A 19,429-nucleotide genomic window follows, 5' to 3' on the forward strand; every position below is an offset into this window, starting at 1 on the left:
TATCTGCATAAGCAATCGGTAATAATAAGAGCAGTGCAGTTTTAAAGAGAAATACGTAAAACTTACAAAGAGGGAAACGTGAAGCGGCTGTTTGTTCTGCGGGTCTGACACCACTGCTCTGCGGGCACCTCCGCAAACCTGTTGAAAAACTTATTTAACTGAAACAGTTTAGAAGGGAGTTTGACTGGCCGCTGTCTTCCCCCTAAAGAATGAGCTTAAGTCTGCATTTCTGGCAATGGCCCTGAAAGCGATTGCAGGGGTTTTTCCCTCTCTCTCTCTCTCTCTTTCTCTTTTTCCCTTTTCACCCTATGACATGGGGGAAAGGGGTTTTGCGGTTCGTAGAGAAATAAAGCACTTCTCAGAGGGGACGGCGACATGACTTTGAACTTGGATCAGCTCCTGTGTTTCCTGCAGAGACTGTAGAACTGGAGCCCTGAAAGAATAGCAAAGAGAGTCCAGCCTGCGGGGTCTCCGGCTGGAATTAACGAATTCTCCCCAAACTGTCCCAATGCAGCCGCCTGAAGCCGCAGAGCCAGCATACAGCAGCAGGGTGATCTGGGAATGGGAAAGAAAGAAAGAAAGAAAGAAAGAAAGAAAGAAAGAAAGAAAGAAAGAAAGAAAGAAAGAAAGGTAGGCGTTTGGATATGTTAACGTTATTTTTCTATGCAACATGTTTAACACCATATTTTTTCTTGGACATTTTTGGGGGCTCTTCCTTTCTGAGATGCAGAATCTTCCTTTAAACTCTTCTGCTGAAAAGTGGTCTAAATAATTAAGCATATGTGGCTATCAGTGTTTATGATTATTTGGTTTTCCGGAGGCAGACACTGTAGATAACTACGACCTCCAAGTTGTGCTCTACCTCCCTTGCTCTGATTCAGGGGGCAACCCTCAAATCCTCGTTTCTGAAATGTTGTAGAGAAAGGACAATATAATCTGTTCGCTGTCTGGCCATATAGGCTGTAGGGTCAATACAAGGACAGCAAATGCACGAATTCTGCAGTCTGGAAAGACAATTTCGGGGAGCAGCACTCCCACGTAAGACGCATGACCAAGGGACGGCTTGGAAGAAGGGCTGGGGGTTTTAGCTAACAGAGGGGTATGTCTAGATTCATTTGGAGTTTGTGGGTTTTAACGATCATTTTAGATTAGAAGGAATTCCTGTTATTCATAAAGGAAACCCTCTCGTTTTACGAAGAGTAATAAACCCAGCGATATTTTTATGTTTCAGTTTGTTCCAAGGCAAGCTTTTTATTGTTTTTAACCATTTAGTGGAGGGGGGAGGATCCTAATCTAAGCAAATCAGGGGAGAAAAGCTCTTTGCAACGTTCTGATTTCACATATCTTTAGACACTGTAATAAATATCTATCTATCTATCAACAGAGCATTATAAAACCCTCCTCCCCCCCTCCCTGCAAAGTCCACTTGTGTTTGATGCAGTTCACAATAACGTGAGGAGTGACAGGAATGTCGCTGGTAAGAGTATTTATTCCGCCTCTTTAAAAAAAACCCCCACTACATTTTGGGTTGATTCTCTCTGGTGAGCACAGAGATGATTAGAGTGAAAACGTCAGGTTGAGTGTAGAAAGGTCAGTATTACAAATATATATTTTTAAAAGGGCCTGGTTTATTGGATACTGGCCCCAACATGATTATTTTCCAGCCACTGAAAACAAACCCAACCAGGGGCCAGACATGGAGGGGGAGGGGAAGCGGACTTGTTTGCTGTGTCTAGTAATTTTTATTATTATTAATTATTAATTATTATTATTATTATTATTATTCCTGCTCTCTAATCATAGGGTTTTCAAACAACAGCAGCAAGTTTTGTTGTTCCGGTTATTGTTAGAAATTAGAAAGGAACCATCAAACCCTATCGCCCCTGCTCTTCAATGCACATGCATAGGCAGTCTGATCCCTCTGCTCTAGACAAGTGGTTTAAAAAACACCAAAGAGCTGTTTGGTGTTTTTCTCTCCCCTCCCCCCCCCCCCAGCCCCACCGACGAAATTGCACCGATATCAATAGTGTGTTTGACTTTTCTCTGTCCCTTTGGACGATTTGGCCGCTTTGCTTTTGCAGCAGAGGAGAGAAAAGGGGGGGGGCAGTATTGGCAGGTCGGTCCCCCGGGTTCATGTTTTAAGCGCCTTGTTTTGCTCGTTTGTTCCCCCCAAGAAGGAAGACCGGAACGGGCAGCAGCAGGCTGGCTCCGGCGGCTCCCCTGCCTCTTGCCCCGATCCCTTCCCCCCCAGCAAAAAGAAACCGCGAAAAAAGGGTTTCAGTACAACCCCCCTTTCCAGCCTCGCTTGCACTTGGTGGCTGGAGCTGCGGCAGCCCCGCTCTGCCTCTCCCTGTGGCCGAGCTCAGGGCTGGGGATGTGCTGGGGGTGGGGAGGGATAGAGCCCGGCGCTGCTGCTGCTGGTGCTGGTGCTACTGCTCGCTGCTGCTGCCGCCGCCGCCCAGCCTCAGTGCTGGAGGGGGAGGCGGGAAGGGCCCGGGGAAGCGCGAGCCGCTATTAGCAGCTCTTGGGGGGACGCCGGGATGGATGAGGCCAGTTTGACCAATGAGCGGGCGCCTGGCGAATGACCGGGCTGCTGTTAAAGGGGGCGTTTGAAGAGGAGCTGCCAGTCCAGTCAGAGAGTAAGAGAGAGAGGCTGGGAGAAGGGGGGAGGAGGAGGGGGGGGAATAAAAGCAGCAGCGGCGGCGGCGGCAGCAGCGCCCACCGAAATAAACAGAGGCGGAGAGACACGGGAGGAAAATAAAACCCCGCATTGAGGGAGCAGCCAGGCGCAGGAGGAGAAGGGGTCACTGCCCCCAGCCAGCTCCAGAGAGGCTTGAGCATCTGCAGGGGCTGCGTGTCCTGCTGCCGAGCCCCCCACCCCCGCTCGGCTCGGAGACCCGGAGAGGGAGATCACTTTTTTTTTATTGTTGTTGTTATTGTTTTTAATCCGCATCTCCCCCCGCCTTCCTCCTCCTCCTCCCCTCCCCCATTCCCCCCCCCCCCCAGCTCAGACCCAACTTAAAGAAAGAGAGGAGGCTACAGAGCGAGGACAGAGGCGCGTCCGATTCCTTCATCTGTGGGAATTCGTTCCTGCGAGTTTACTACGTGAGCCACATCTCATGCCAAGCCGAGAAGAAGAGGAATAAAAAAAAGGGGGGGGGGAGGGGACACCCCAGCCACAGCCGCAGGAGGAGCGGGGGGAAGCCAGCGAGGTGTGGGGGAGCAGGGAGGCATAAAAGGGGCCAGCTCTTCTGGGGGTGCGGGGCTCAGGGCGGAGGTTGGCGGCAGTGACATTTCCTTGGCAGGGTGTGAGTGTGTGTGTGTGTTGCAGGGAAAGGCAACGCGATTGCCCCCCCTCCTTCCTTCCCTCCCCCCCCCCGCTCCCCCTCCTCTGCCCTGCCCGCCCGCCCCCGCCTCAGCTCCTTTAATACACTTTGGTTCTCCGCCTGGCTGTGGACTCTCCTCTCTGTGGCTCGCTCGCTCGCTCGGCGGCTGCTGCTGCGGCTCGGTGCAGCGGGGGGAAGCCTGGTGCCTGGATCCTCCTGCTGCTGCCGGGTGGTGCCCGGGAAGGAAGAGGCGCAGCCGCGGGGGAGGAAGCGGAGCGGAGCGGCAGGACCATGCTGCTGGACGCCGGACCCCAGTTCCCTGCCATTGGAGTGGGCACTTTCGCTCGGCACCATCACTCGGCCGCCGCCGAGATGCAGGACCGGGAGCTGAGCCTGGCGGCGCAGAACACCTTTGTGGACTCGGCAGCCCACATGGGGGCTTTTAAACTCAACCCCGGGGCCCACGATCTGTCCCCCGGCCAGAGCTCGGCTTTCACCTCGCAGGCTCCCGGCTACCCGGCCGCAGCGTTGGGTCCCCATGCCGCCCACGTCAGCTCCTATTCCGGGGCGCCTTTCAACTCCACCCGGGACTTCTTGTTTCGCAGCCGGGGCTTTGGGGACTCGTCTCCGGCCGGCGGCCAGCACGGGATCTTTGGCCCTGCGGCCGGGACCCTCCATCACCCGCACACGGACGCTCAGAGCCACATCCTCTTCCCCGCCATTCACGACCAGCACGGCCCCCACGCCTCCCAAAATGTCCTGAACGGGCAGATGCGCCTGGGTTTGCCCGGGGAGGTCTTCGCCCGATCGGATCAATACCGCCAGGTCTCTAGCCCCAGGACTGATCCCTATTCGGCGGCTCAGCTGCACAACCAGTATGGCCCCATGAATATGAATATGGGCATGAACATGGCAGCCCACCACCATCACCACCCAGGTGCCTTTTTTCGATACATGAGACAACAGTGCATCAAGCAAGAGCTGATCTGCAAGTGGATCGACCCCGAGCAGCTGAGCAACCCCAAAAAGAGCTGCAATAAAACTTTTAGCACCATGCACGAGCTGGTCACCCACGTCTCGGTGGAGCACGTTGGGGGACCCGAGCAGAGCAACCATATCTGTTATTGGGAGGAGTGTCCCCGGGAAGGCAAACCTTTCAAAGCCAAATACAAACTGGTCAATCATATCCGAGTGCACACGGGAGAGAAGCCGTTCCCCTGTCCTTTTCCTGGCTGTGGGAAAGTTTTCGCCAGATCAGAAAACCTAAAAATCCACAAAAGGACACACACAGGTAATTATGTTTGGTTTCGAAGATTTAAAAATGGCTTATTTGTTTAAAAAAATGCACTTAAAGATGCTCCCGTGTGTAAAGACTTCCATTTTCAGCGTGCTGCAGCGTTTCACGGGGTGTTTTCTCCGGCTCTTTCAGTTTGAAAGGATTTTTTTTTAACTAATTGCTTTATTTCTGTGGTCATTTATTAATGTGGAAACATGTCAAGACTTGACTGCACTCTTTCCCTTTCAAAGTAAAATACAGGCGAGATATATTCATTAATACTATTAAAATATGGATTGACATAATTATCTATATGTAAGTAATGTACATATTTATATATGACTTCGGTGTGTGTGCGTGCATAGGTATTTAAAATATAAAAAATCTCGTAGTAAGTGGCGAAATGTCCCTTTCTGGGAATTGCTTTTCATTACATTTAAATGGTGTGAGTGAGGGCAATAAAATTTTCTAATTTTGAAAGTGTTTTTAAAGTCTCACGTGAGGTGGTTTAAGCTGGTGTTGCAACAGTTTATTAAATTATGTAATAGGCAGCAGAGGATTTGAGGTTCAGAAACTTACACAAAAATCAGGTCAGATATGAGAGAAGGACACAACACTTCCTGGTGGTAAACTGCGTGAGTTGAACAGTCACAAAACAAACGCATCATCCTGCTTCATAGATTATTCATTTACTATTACTCCCGGTTTAGAATTGTGCCAGAGTATTTCAGAAAAGACAGCCAAATATTTTAGCATCTTCGACTATAAATATTTACTTGAGTACGGGTAAGATCTATAGGCCAATTGTTTTCTTAAGTGTTAAGAATGAAGCTAGGTGCGAGACGAGCTTTAACAAGGTTTAAAATTTGAGAAATGTATTTGCATGAAATGCCCGCACTTAAGTCATTGTGTCTGAGCGGATGTCTTTAAGAAACAATTTAGGTGCTAATGGCATTTAATATTAAATGGTTCCCCCTCCAAATGGGTGGATGTTTGAGTTCTCACCTCCAAATTACTCTGAGCATTTGGAATTCTGGCAACAGGGTGAAGAAATTGTATGAAAATTAACTGGAGTATTTTACAGACATTTAGTTTCCCCCAGCGGATATGTGTTTACTTCTAAGATCCATGCATGAAATAAAATGTGTCAAGCCTTAACTCTTTTGTTAATGGTTTATAGTTTAACAGGATATTGGATTTTATATGAAGGTGCAAACGTCTAGATTTTTTAAAATATGCTTTCGAGCCGATTGTGGGATAGCACCAGTTGAAACCAAACCAAATCCGTAAATTCACTGGAGCCATATAGTTTCACCAGTTTTGACGGAGAACTCCCTACTGGTTTCACTGGGGTGTCCTGCTTAAAAAGCCATGGCGAGATATGGCTCCAATATTTTTGTATTTTATGATAAAATATCTTGTCAGTAACGAAGTGGTTAGTTCATAGCTGCACATCAAGGCGTCATCAGAAAACAATCCACACAGTGACATCAATCATTTGTTAACCATTTTAGTGAATTTGACGTTGGTATAAAGCATTAGAAATTTTAAAGAGGGGGAAAAAATTCTTCCTATGTACCCCTATTTTAAGGCAGGCATTTGTGGGTTATTGTGCAATAAGCAGGGGAGAAGTCCAAGTTGATTGTTTACTATAACCAATTCCTCATTGTTTATCTTCCAGGAGAAAAGCCTTTCCAGTGTGAATTTGAAGGCTGTGACAGACGTTTTGCCAACAGCAGCGATAGGAAGAAGCACATGCATGTCCACACTTCAGATAAGCCCTATCTGTGCAAAATGTGCGACAAATCCTACACCCACCCCAGCTCTCTGCGGAAGCACATGAAGGTATAACACATTGCCGTGTTGCCCCCTGACATCCTCTGAGGGGGTCGGTCTGGGAGAAGGGTTTAGCTCGCGTTTTCTTTATTGGGAAGGGAAATAAAAACAGGAGCCGCCTCACCACCAGGTTGTAAAGCCCGGGAGCCTTTGCTTGGCACAGGAGGCCGGACCTGGGTGCCTGGGTGTGCGCTGGCCCTGCGAGGGAGGTGTGAGCTCTGGCTGGGAGTGCCTTGCGCACGGGGACACTTACTCCACCCTGGCTTGTTGCATTTGCTTTCCAGGTCCATGAATCTTCCCCTCAAGGCTCCGAATCGTCCCCGGCTGCCAGCTCGGGCTATGAGTCCTCCACCCCCCCGGGCCTGGTGTCCCCCAGCGCCGAGACTCAGAGCACCACCAACCTGTCCCCGGCGGCGGCGGCTGCAGCGGCGGCGGCGGCGGCCGCGGTGTCTGCGGTGCACAGAGGCAGCGGCGGCGGGGGAGGCAGCGGCAGCGGAGCCGGCGGGGGTGGAGGAGCCAGCGGGAGCCACAGCGGCCTCTCCTCCAACTTCAACGAATGGTACGTGTAGGGCCCTGCCGGACTGCTGGGCGAGGCCCCCGCGCCTGCCCTCCCCGCCGCGGAGGAGGGAGAAGCAGACACACACCGGGAAGGTGCTGGATCCTGTTTGGTTTGGGTTTAATTCTTAGCCAGCGAAAGGATTAACAACTCAAACGGCTCTAGAGCCCAGGAGAGCAAATCCCCGCCAGAGCCTCCAAAACAAAAAAAAATCCGCCACAGCTAAACTCTTCTTGTCCGTCCCGTCCTGTTCCCCCGCCCCCGCCCCTTCCCTCTGCCCCAGCACCGTCCAGCCCGACCAGCTGTGTCTATAGAGGACTCCTCCTTCCTCCTTCAAGGTGGTAAACGAAGTTTTATTCGATTCTTGGTGTATAGAAGTTCGTCCCATTTGTAAACTACGGATTGATTCTCTCCCATCCCCACCCCCAAAAAGTGATGGACTTTTTTCGTTTCTTTTCTCTTTTTAGTTCATCCATTTAAAAAAAAAAAAAAGTAACGTGGAAGAAAATGGTTTCTTTTGTAATTGTGGTAATGGATATTGTGTTCTTTTTAAAGAGGCAATTTGATTGTAAACTTAATTCAACTATAGACTGGGGGGAAAACTGTGCCAAAGTCTCGATTCTGTTACACACACACACACACACACACACCAACAACAACGCTTGTGAATGTATTTTTCTGTTAGCTGGGTTTACATGTGATGTTTTAGTGCTTTTGCAAGTTCAATTTGTTAGTTCCTGTTTGGAAGATTGTGAGGAAAAATAAACGTCGTGCTGTTAGCTTTTCCCTAATAACACCCTTCCTTCTGTAAATACCTGTTACCATATTTATCCATTTGTAATTAAATTATGGTATTAACTTGCTACAGAGGAAACAGTATTTATAAAGAATGTTTCTTAACTATAAATATGTACAATTGTGAGCATAAACTGTTTCAGATTTTTTATTTGAAGGTTTAAGTGGTTTCATCATTTCTTGTGATATGTTTTGAGAGTAATGCATACAGAAATATAATAAAATGTGTTGAAACTGCATGTACTGGTTCTTTTTACCTCCAAAGGCTTTCTTTAACTGTGTAGGTTGCACCTAAAGAATGGAAATCAAGGTGGCTAGAATATGCAAAACAGTTTTTAAAAACTAGCAAAATCACCTTAGGGTAAATTTTTTGAAATCATAAAATTTCTTCAGTTATGAGAGCGTTAATTATCCTCCAAAAGATCCCTTTAAAAAACAAACAAACCCCCACATTATGTGCCAGTAAAACAATAACATTTTGGAAAGCCCTGTGGTGACAATAAGAGTGAGCTTTTCAAGTATTCTACCATATATACCCTTGGGTATATGTTTACATTGAATATAAGATACCTCCAGCTTTCCTCAGGAAAGTACACATTTGTCATCTGTTTTACTCAATATTATATTTATGTTCTACATTATTTGTTTTTGTAGAAGGTACCAAAAATAGCGCACACTGGAATGCTGGTGGATTAGACATTCCCAAACATAGATCTAAAGTTGTTCCTTTGGTCATGACATTTGAAATTTACGTTTATTCTTTAAATCCTTAAAATATTTTTTACAGCTTATATACACCACTGAAGAAGTGAAAGAGACAGCATAAGGTAGCTTCATTTTCTCTTAAAGAAAATTTTTAAATAAATTTTTAAAAGCCCATATACTGACTTTACTTAAAATGTATTAAATGAGTAATCAACACAAACAAATCTACAAATATTAGTCGTGGGGTTTGCAAGGAAATAGAATAAATCTTGATCTTAATTAACTCTTGCTTACCGCTGGATTTTAGTAAGAGGCTGAAAGGGTGTGGACCAGCATCCGGGCTTTCTTAATGAATTAGACATCAAATAAAATAGGGGATTTTCCCCTTTAATAGGCAGGAAGCGGCTTTCTAGGAATACCGAAATAATCTAGACACCCAAGGCGTGTGTGGCACAGCTTGGGAATCTTGGAAAGCTTGGACTTTGCCAAACCGATTTCTAGCCACCTAAAGTATTGAAAACAGGCAGATCGAAGAGCCAACTCCTTGGAATAGGACTCCTAGCGCCCGACTGTGGCTACACTGTTTTCAGCAAAAACATGTACAGATAGGTTTGCCTCTCAAACGCAGCCAACCACATCAGCTTTCTTTTCTTCCAGTTATTGTTTTGTTCTCCGAGTTTAAATGACAATAGAAGTGTCCCACGATGGCTGGGGAGCTCTGTGTTTGTGGGATCCTGTTCTCTTTTTGAATGGGACTGACACACGGCTGGGAATGAACGATACATGCTCAGCAGCAGAAGACTAAATCACATGGGGGGTGAGGGGAAGGGGAAGAACTCGGGACAATCTCCCCAAATGCTGCTCCAGGAGCAAAGTTTTGGTACGATTCAGAGACTGCCCTTTCTATGCTGAGCTCTTCTGCGGGTTGGAGTCTGGCGTTCATTCATGTTGCATAATGTAAGACCCTGAAGTAATCAAACAGCTATTAAAATCTAATTTATGTTCTGTAATAATATTACGCAAAATTATTAAAGCCATTGGCATACGCCGCCGATCCCTTGGAGAGACCACTGGAAAAGGCAGCTTGAGTAAAGTTCTTTTCCTGTTGAAAAATGTAACCTCATAAAATAGGGCTTGTTTCAGAGCAAAATGTCTTCGAAGTGTAGTTGAAATTCGGGTTATTTTTGGTAACCATCCTCCCCACCGCGACCCTATTGCTACCCTGTTTCCGAGCGGGTTAAAGTTAGCGCGGGGGAGCCCAGGAATTAACGCCCAGCTCCGGAGACACATTCCCCTTTAAGAACAATCGCCCGGCTGTGGTTCAGCTCGGTTGTCTCCAGTGCACAGGAGGCAGGTCCCTGGCCCCGGCGGGAGGGAAAGCAAGCCCGTGGAGGAGGAGGCATCCTCAGGCGCCTCGGAGTTAGCCGAAGTGGCCGGCCTGTGTTAGCCCAGCCCGGCTGAAGGGAGCGGCCTCGGGGCCCTGGCCGGCTCGCCCGCTCCGTGGCTGGCCAGAGCGCGCAGGGGCTACCGATGGCCGCTCCGCGCTCCGCTCCGCTCCCGGCCGCCCGAGCGTGGGGAGAAGTTTGTACTTCGCTTGCTGTCGACTGTGGTTTCCCTTCCCCGGCCCTGGAACCGGAGCCTCCGCCGCCCCCGCCCCCCAGCTGGAGTTGTGTTTTCCTTCCTTGTAGCCTAATCTCTGTTTTGGCGTGAGATCCCTGCCCTAGGACCCACTCGCTATATTTTACAATAACCGCCCCAAAGCCTCATCCCCACCAGAACCGCAGCGGGGCTGGGCTCTCTCCCGGCCATTATTTAGCAGCCGCAGATACAGAAAAGTAAAACAAGTCCCCGCCGCCTGGCTAACAAAGCGGCCTTTTCACGACGGGCCCTGGGGAAGGGAGGGCAACAACCGTGATCATGAGAATGGCTTCCCCCCTCCCTCGCCAGACTGGCCATGACCTTGAACTTGAATTTGACTTGGCTCGCCCGCTGCCTAAAGTAAAGCAATCGCCTCCCCCCTCCAGGCTGCCCGGCTTCCCCAGGACCCAGGCAGGGCCCACACCGCCTCTGTGGTTAGTAATAGTTCAATACATTTAAACCGTCTTTCCTTTCTGAGCCCAGTGATTCCCATGGCGATTGCCAGCCTTGCAGGGCTCCCAGCGGACTTTATATACAGCCACACACGGCTCGACAGCACAAACACACACGCATGCATCCGTGGGGCTGAAGGGTTCTCTGGGGGCGGGAAGCAATGGGCAGTACACAGCCGTCTGGGCTGGGCAGACGCAGCTCTGCGAGCAAGACCTCCGTCTCTATCGCCGCAGCTCTTTCTCTTCGTCCGTCTCCTCTCTCCCACCTTTCTTCCCTCCCCCCTTCTCTCACTTTTCCCTTTGTCTCTCAGGTTGAGCCTGGTGTTTCCAAACCTGGAGTGTCTTGCTCGCTGCACTTTGGCACACCCAGAAAGGGAAACCAAGGACAAACCGGAGGCAAGGCCCTGAACCTTACTGCATCCGCACCCCTCCGCCCACCCGCACCCGCACACCAAGGACTTGGAGGGAGAGAGCTCTGTTCCCCAGCGGACAAACGGAAGGCCAGGACAGCACTGAGGTCTGCAGAAGACCAGAAGAGCCCCAGTGGCCTCTCTGTCTCGCACACACCTAGTTCCAGTGAAATAACAAAAGGGGGGCAGGATTTCACAGCTAAAACGGCAGCATTCACTTTGAAAAGCACAATATATCAAAAAGGATGCACAGATTACATGTATTTACTGCAAAATTGCAGCTTCTTTTGCAATGAGACAGCTGTAGATTACACTGAAAATCAATATCAGGCAGTACTGTTCTTTTTATCACTTCTCCTAATTTTGGATTTTGACCCTTTCTTCATATGCCCTGTGGAGTACATTTAACGATTTTACTTTTAGCTGGTTTCCTAAAACTTTGTTCCCAAAGATGCAAACTCAGATTTAATTTATAAAAGAGTTTAGATGGTTTCTCCTGATTTCTCCCCGCCTATACGCAATATAGATTGTATCGCCTAATTTGCTAAAATATCCTATCTTTACCTGTACCTTTATTTGACACGACTGTAACAAATCAAACATTTTTAAAACTATTTAAGCGTCCCTAGGGGAAAAAACTCCGTGTGCCAGGGAGGCCAGCATTAAAGTTATATATTTAATACGGTGTGAGTCATTTTATGATTTAATACCCAGAACAGGCTCCCTTCTGCCCAGCAAAATAAAAATACAACATAAAATACAAGCTAAAGGTCAGCTTGCCTGGGATCAGCCCCGCAGAGGATTCATATGGAGAGTCTCCAAGATTGTTCAGTTTCATTCTGTCTAGACTCCACTAAGCCTATAGCAGCCTTTTAAGTTTCTCCTTTGTTTTCAGAAACTCACACACTCTTTTTTCTACCAAATATGAAGAGAGCAAGCGACACAAAACTGCTACCCAACTGCATGTGCACACTGGACATGCTAATTGGTACAGCGAGGTACGTATATTTTTCATCTACAACTTTTGGGGTTTTGGGGCTGGCTTCCCCCCCTCCGGCCCCCCGAAACACACGAACTGGAGGGCTTCTCATTTTACACGCCGAGGCCCCGGTATTGTAGTGCAAACGTAAGTGGCAACGATTAAAACCCACTCTAGGGCACCATGACTCCCTCGCTCCGAAAGCGCAATTTAACTCAAGTTCGGTGGGTTTTTACTTCCTTCATTCTGAAGCCCGCCCCCGAACACGCTGAAAGATTTCACTGCACAAAATGTCCGTGTTTAGTGCCAGGGGTTTCATGTCTTTATTTAATCATACTTCAAAGTAATTGCTGCTATACTGTTGTCCTAAGGAGAGGAAGCATAACACAAAACGTAGCGGCGATCTAACTTCCTACCAGGGAGTTGCACCGGGCAGTAAACAATAACAGGTTATTCCAAATACCTACCATCCCCTCACATTTTAACATGTTTCAAATAGCTTTTTAATGACGCCCTCGGTGGGAATGTTTATGGCCGTGCTATACATTTCCTAGCTGCAAGAAGTTGTTAGTTTACCATTTTTAGAACAACCCTCCTCATTCTTGGTGTAACCCCAGGTGTGGGAGCCATCTGTTGCTTCCTATATGGGAAAACAATTTCTTAATTAACAAGACACTTCACCTTTTTTGCCACGATCCACACAGACAGAGGGTTGAGTTCTGATGCAAATGTCACCTCTTTAAAATATGGTATGCCTGTTAACGGTCGCGTTTTCATGGGCATGTGTGTAGGCTGGGGCTAGGAGCAATTTGTAGTTTTATATTTAGAGACCATTTTCTAGAGATGACAAATATGTGGGGAACACAGGTTCTGTGTGAAACATGGAAAATACACGTGGAGGGTCAGATTGCAACGGTCAATATTTTCTGCCCAAATCTCTTTCCAGCGATTTCCAAGATGCAGCAGTTTGATCGCCACTGTCTAGCTCCCCGCCTCTCCCTTTGATTATTGGGGTACTGATATCGGGCAGCCAGCGAAGGTGCTAGGTTCTGGACCGTGAGGAAACGCTTGTTGCTCTGGTCAGGAATATAATGTGGGTGGTTACTGTGAGGGCTCCTCCTTGCACCAGTTACAATTACCAGATACAGATATGGACGGCATAGTTCACACACAAGGGACCCATTTCAACATAGGAACTTCACCAGAACTGGGCTGGTGAATAACCATTTCTGTGAGAGTCTCTGCGGAGTTATCTTTGGATGTTAGTGGAGGTCTGGCAGAAGAGCGATTGTTTTGTTTTGTTTGGATCTTAATTTAAGCCAGTTGCTTGTGGCGGAGAAAAGAGCAATGTCCATTCCAACTTTTAAAGTAACAATTCCGCAGTGTGTGTAAACAGCCCTTCCTCGCTTTCTAGTCCTAGTCGCAGGTTGTAGATTAAATAACAGTTTTAATGAGAGCGCTGGCTATTGCTGCATTAGGTGGTGCTAGTTATGAAGATGATCTGACCTGTTTTGATGAAGATGATCTGACCTGTAGGGAGAGAGTGAAAGGTCAGCTGCATGCAGTGACCAGATTTCTGCTCATTCCTGGCACATGCTGCTACGATATTGATCCATGGAGAAAGATAAACATAAAAGCCAGATCCTATGTCATGAATACTAATGAATGTTGGTTCCAGATTTTAATTGGTGTTGACTTCTTTTTTTTTTTTTTTTCCACGGTAAACATTTATTGCAGACCTCCGTGAAGCAAATCTTCGCTGGTTTTCCTTTTTCCCTGTATCTCTCTCTCTTGTTGCAAATCTTCGCAGCAATTTACTTTCCCGAACAGCGAATGTATAATCCCAGAGACGCCATTGCCTGCACTCATTTCCATATCACAGTTCACAGGGGGAGATATTACTGAATTCATTAAAACTTGAAATGCAGAAAAGTTCTTATAAAATGCACTATTTCAATCAGGACCCACATTTCGACCTTCCGGTTATTTATTCAATATATTTCCTTCTGTCATTACGCGGTGAACTTGTTCTTCTTTATCAGTATAAATAGGGGAGTGATTTCTGGTTAGAGACATCCTAGTTCCTGAAATGTTATGAGACTAGTCATCCCTATACTAGTCAATTAGCGCATAAATATTACAATTCTCAAGGAGAAGCACTCCTTTTAAATTAACTTTCCTCTCTCGTTTTCTCTGTTCTGTGTGTATAAAAGGGATATGGCAACACACGGAAGGGAGTTCAGAAATGTTGCCAGCAATACCTCTCTTACGAATTTACTTGTTAATAATCACTTTATCTGCAAACTAGTATCCGAATGGTTTTGTCTTATGAAATTGGAGGACTTGTGGCACCTTAGAGACTAACCAATTTATTTGAGCATAAGCTTTGGTGAGCTACAGCTCACTGCATGGGATGTCATTGACTCATTTAGCTGGGAACCAGGTGAAGCTGTGTGTGGAATACCGATAGTAACACATCCGCTTCGTGCGGCTGTTAACAGATCCAGACGCGCTGTGTACAAGGGGCACAATCCGCTGGACTAAAACAATTACCTGTACGAAGCTGACATTTCTGAAAAAGTTAAACTGATAGGTCACTTGGTTACAAATCATTTTCAAGCAAGGAACTCCTCGAAAGATTTTTTCCCTCCTTTACACTTTTCAGGGTATTTTTTTTTTAAATCCCGGGAGTGATTTATTATGTAAGTAATTTTAGGGGATACAGTTTACAGCCTGAATTATTAGACTGAACACCTCTGGCTGACACCACAGTGCATTTTTTTCCTGCCTGCAGCTGTGAGTCACAACCCCATTTTCATACCAAACCTCTGCACATTCCTTTACAATGTAGACTTCCTTCTTGCGAAGATCAAACATGCTTCAGCCAATGTGTTTATTTTAAAATACAGGAAAATTAAAACTAAACATGGGCTTACAAGAAAAACAAATGCATCATTTCTTTCCCTGTCCTCTTCCCCCCCCCCCCCCCAAAAAAAAAATTAACCATGGAGCTGAATAGGCCTCTGAAATAAAACATTATCTCAGCAGAGCCAAAACAACTGATTTCAAGCGAAATGCTGAAAGAGGAATGGATCCCTTTGTTTTGTATTGCGGGTATGTTTTTAATTATATGTGGAAATGTCAGGGGGAAATGCTGTAACCCTAGTCTCCCCGTAGCACACTTTCCCTGGTTATTTAACTTCAATACAAGCGCAAATCAGACATACTTAGCAGAATAATCTTAGTATTCTGCTAAATGGTTTACAAACGGGACTCTGGATTTGGATAGCTGCTCAGGGCCTGGTCCACTGAAAGGCCTCACAGAATCGGGCCCTGTATAGAGGAGATTTCACAACCGCCTATTATTTCAGAGTTGTTGTCTCTTGTTTGTTTGCTGATGAAGGTGACAAGTTCCAATTGCCGGCCAAACTTCTAAACCACTTCAAAGCCTTCAACATGGTGGTGATTTAAAATCTGCCTTGCAGCTTAGCTGCTCCTACGCTTAGCAATCTTCCTCCATATTTAACATCTACTTTAGGTATAGATGGGGATGGATTTTAGCCGTCTGCTTTTAAGGCAATTTACTCCCCACCTCTCAAAACGCCTTCATGGGAACTGCTAAACTTCTTTTTCTCTCTTCAATACAAACTTGATTCTAGCTCCTCTTTCCTCCTGCCTTTTGCCCTGAGATGGATTTCGGCTCGTCTTTTCTCCATTCATCCATGCGTTCTTCATTCATCTCTTTACACACACAGTCAGAGAATGAAATTTCAATACCAGGGAATAGGACAGCTCTTTCACTTAGTAGCTAATCTTTATTGCCCATACGTCCAAAAAAGACGATTCCCTGGAAAACAGATCAAAAACTTTGGGAAACTGATCAAAAGCTTATTGGAACTTTGAATAATTGAATTAAAGCTAATAATCGCAGTGCGGTGTTTCTGCAGGTGAAAGGCTGGAAAGGTTTATGACCTCGTTTAACTGGAACAACTCCAGCTTCCCTAAATTATTCACCAGGACACACGGATCACTTTTCGAGAAAACGAATCATCTCTTGGATCCCTTGTGATTGCAGGGTAACTTCTGGTTAAAATTTAAGGCATAAAGTACATATAATTGGTTAATAATTCAATGCTTTTGTATATAAATATATTACCAGCACATTCGTAAAGACACTGAATTAAGCTGCAAAAAGAAAAGGAGTACTTGTGGCACCTTGGAGACTAACAAATTTATTTGAGCATAAGCTTCTGTGAGCTACAGCTCACTTCATCGAAAAGCTTATGCTCAAATAAATTGGTTAGTCTCTAAGGTGCCACAAGTCCTCCTTTTCTTTTTGCGGATACAGACTAACAGGGCTGCTACTCTGAAACCTGAATTAAGCTGCACACTCAATTTTTAGTTTTGTAAAGATGAGCAAAGTGACTAATTAGATGAGTGTACAGGTGACTGTTGTTTTTCTCCCTTACAGCTGGACATGATGGTGTGAGCTGGTTGTTTGCCAAGTGTTTGACTTTTATTCAAAGTCTGAAAACCTGAACTTCAGCCTTTTTAGGAGGAGTGGGGGAGAGAAGGACTCAGTCCGTCGTATTGTCCGTTTTGGATTGCTAAAAGTCAGCAAAGACAACAAAGAAATCTTTAGACAGCCAGTTTCGCGTTTTGAAACTGTCTATTCCTGGGGCGGATTTACTGAATATCTGGATGTACTTGGTAATGTGATTTTGTTTCTTCAGTTTCACCTGGACAGTATAGGAGGCTTTGGATTCCATCCCGCTCTCAGATCCCATTGACCGATCTGGCAGGATCGGGCCGCTTTTGACTTACCTTATTACTATTTGTAAGTACTTTTGACGCGCATTTCTGTATTTGAATGAAGTAGGGTAAGAAGAGGTGAATTGTGCAGTATACACTACACATCACGGAGAGGGCACTTATTCTACACGGGACAGCACGGCTTCTCCATCAGACTGCGAGTCTTTCTCGTTACTGCACCAGAAACCCACCATATATGTGCATACCTTTTGAATGAATCCTTCGGAAAAGATTTGTGATCTGCTGATACATTGTCAGGAAGAAAAGCTCCACAACTGTGAATCTCTCTCTCGAGCTAGACATTTACTACATATCAAAAGTGTTTAGCTGACAAATTGATCTTGATCTTTGAAGACTCTCCAGCTGACTAGGCGGTTGGAAGTTTCAAATTGTGGATTTGGCTCGTTCCTTTGGACAGAACTCCTGCGCTATTTCTCTTGGCACTGAGTTCTTGGTAGACATTTTTTATAATTTCTTGTATCACTTCAGCACTTAAACCGATCACTGAAACGTTTGCAGGCGAGAATGAGCGTCAAAAGGTGCTGCAGTTGGCTTGGTTTGTCTGCCCCAAAGGGTCTGTCGCACTTTGAGAGCTGATGCTTTGGGATGGGAGGCAGAAAACGCCGCGACAAATTAGCCTTTATATGGGCAACTAAAATTTCTCCCAGGTTCGTGGTCCCACGGTTGTTTGTACAGTGTATGCCATCATTTATTTAGTAACCATTTTAAAGTGGCTCTTGACTTGTGCTTTTGGTTTGGATTCTTTAACCAGTTGAGGCAGGTGCAATGTAACAAGACTAATCGAACCGAAGCAAGAATTTACTAAGAAAATCAATTTGTTAAGCGTTTGCCTTTGCAAAAACGCTGTATTCAAGGCAACAGTAATTATTTGGCTCTGATCTTCGCGTTTCATTTGGTTCCTTAACACCCGTTATACTTCGAAGAACTAAAAATCAGCCCCTTTATAGGTAAATCATCAGTTATACTCTGAGTAGTATTTGGTTTCACAATAGTTTTACGAAAGAACAGACAAATACCGAAAATATGTATTGGATAGATTCAAAACACAGCCGGGAGATCATTAGCTTTCCCTTACATCCTCCTCTCATAATTACCCAACTTCGCTATCGTTTTTGGTTTAACGTAATACACGCATATCAAATCCCTTGAATTCCCCACTGTGCTTCTGCAGAATGGTTCCTAATTAAATGTGCTATTTTGGCTTTCCCATCTGCAAACAAAAATCCCTACTCTGCTGGGTTTTTAAGTCCCGTGTATCACTCTCTAACCAGAGCGTGTTCTGCTGTCCAGCCCTTGACGATCTAGTTGAATGTCTGGACATTGTGCCAAGGAGCGTATTTGAAGCAGATAAGTACGTAGACTACAAATGCGTTTTGTTAGACCTGATGGATGCTATTTTCCCTTTAATAGGTTTGTAGCAAACTAACACAATGACACAATGTATTCCTTTTCAAGGTGCATTGTTAATCGGGTCTATTAAGAGTGCGTCGAGCTATTTCTCGCTCCTTTTGAACAGTCTGTTGCTCAAACACAACAGCCAACAAGCGCCAGCTGCCTCAACAAAAGTAGAAACCTAACCCTTTTATGGAATGTTTTAACAGAAAGGGGTAGCTGTGTTTAATTAACAACATTGATGTTTCACTGAAACAATGGAAACTCAAGTTCAAGTGGTGCTCTATTGATTTAAGGTGATTTTACTAGCAATGGGTATGATTCCTTCTTTCTGCTTTCACTCGTGCTGAAGGGACCCTTCTTTCGGCATTATTTGGGTGAATGGTAAAAGACAGAGATGGCGATTGCCTTAGAAACCTGATTAACGCCCCTTTGCTCCAGGAGAAGGTGTTTAATTTCTGAGCGCACCCCATATTTTTTGTCAGTTTATTCACCGTAGGGAAGCTTTGAGAGTCGCTCCTCTCAGCAGGTTAAAAAGTGAAGTATGCGTCCTGGCATTTAAATGTCTTTGTTATTGTGGCAAGGGTAGTTGTCGGGAGCTGCACGACCGGAATACTAACGGTTTGCAGCGAGTGGTGGGAAGTTCCTTTGTGTGCGTGTCCACACTTCTCACTTCGGCAACAACTGGATCACTCTGCTGGGCTTTCAGCCCTGGGGCTTGTCTGGGAAAGCCACTCTCCGAAGGGATACTTCCGGTCTGGGGCTTTTCAGGCTTTCATCGTACACTGAAGAAACGAAGCCGCTCGCTCTTGTCCCGGGAAAAGAGAATTTAGCGCCCTACATGTCTGGCCACGTGGAATAAAATAAATGTTACCGCAAATAAATGTGTCTAAGCCTGCTGCTCCTTAACGCACTGGCATGTGTTGCTTTATATTTCCGCATCCAGGGCATGCACTCAAATCCGTAACCCGCCCACGAGCCCACCACTAGGGTGGTATAAATCACAGCCTTGAGCCCCTCCACAGTGTAGGGAGCACACGCTTCTCCTGCGGGTTCGGGGTCTGGTTTCTTTTCGAGTCATCGGATTCATAAGAAATCCATGCCCCTGGCTTTCCATCGGGTTGAAAGGGAAGGCAACGCACTCCCCACCCCCACCCCGGGCAAGGCGTGGCTGTGAAAGGACACAAAGCATGCGCCACCACGGCTGGTTTGAAGGAAACCCCAAGGACAC

At 46.1% G+C, this 19,429-nt stretch overlaps 1 protein-coding gene across 1 annotated transcript; it reads left to right on the forward strand.

Annotated features, from left to right (window-relative positions):
* The first annotated feature begins 2,688 nt into the window (after window positions 1-2,688).
* ZIC2 (Zic family member 2) lies at window positions 2,689-8,028 on the forward strand. Its single transcript, XM_007066257.3, has 3 exons — window positions 2,689-4,617; window positions 6,284-6,447; window positions 6,723-8,028. Exons 1-3 carry the CDS (start codon window positions 3,618-3,620, stop codon window positions 7,005-7,007), a joined length of 1,449 nt encoding a protein of 482 aa, XP_007066319.2. The 5' UTR covers window positions 2,689-3,617; the 3' UTR covers window positions 7,008-8,028.
* Window positions 8,029-19,429: the final 11,401 nt, after the last annotated feature.

The sequence above is a fragment of the Chelonia mydas genome, chromosome 1 (genome assembly GCF_015237465.2).
Source record: "Chelonia mydas isolate rCheMyd1 chromosome 1, rCheMyd1.pri.v2, whole genome shotgun sequence".
NCBI classification, from domain to species: domain Eukaryota; kingdom Metazoa; phylum Chordata; order Testudines; family Cheloniidae; genus Chelonia; species Chelonia mydas.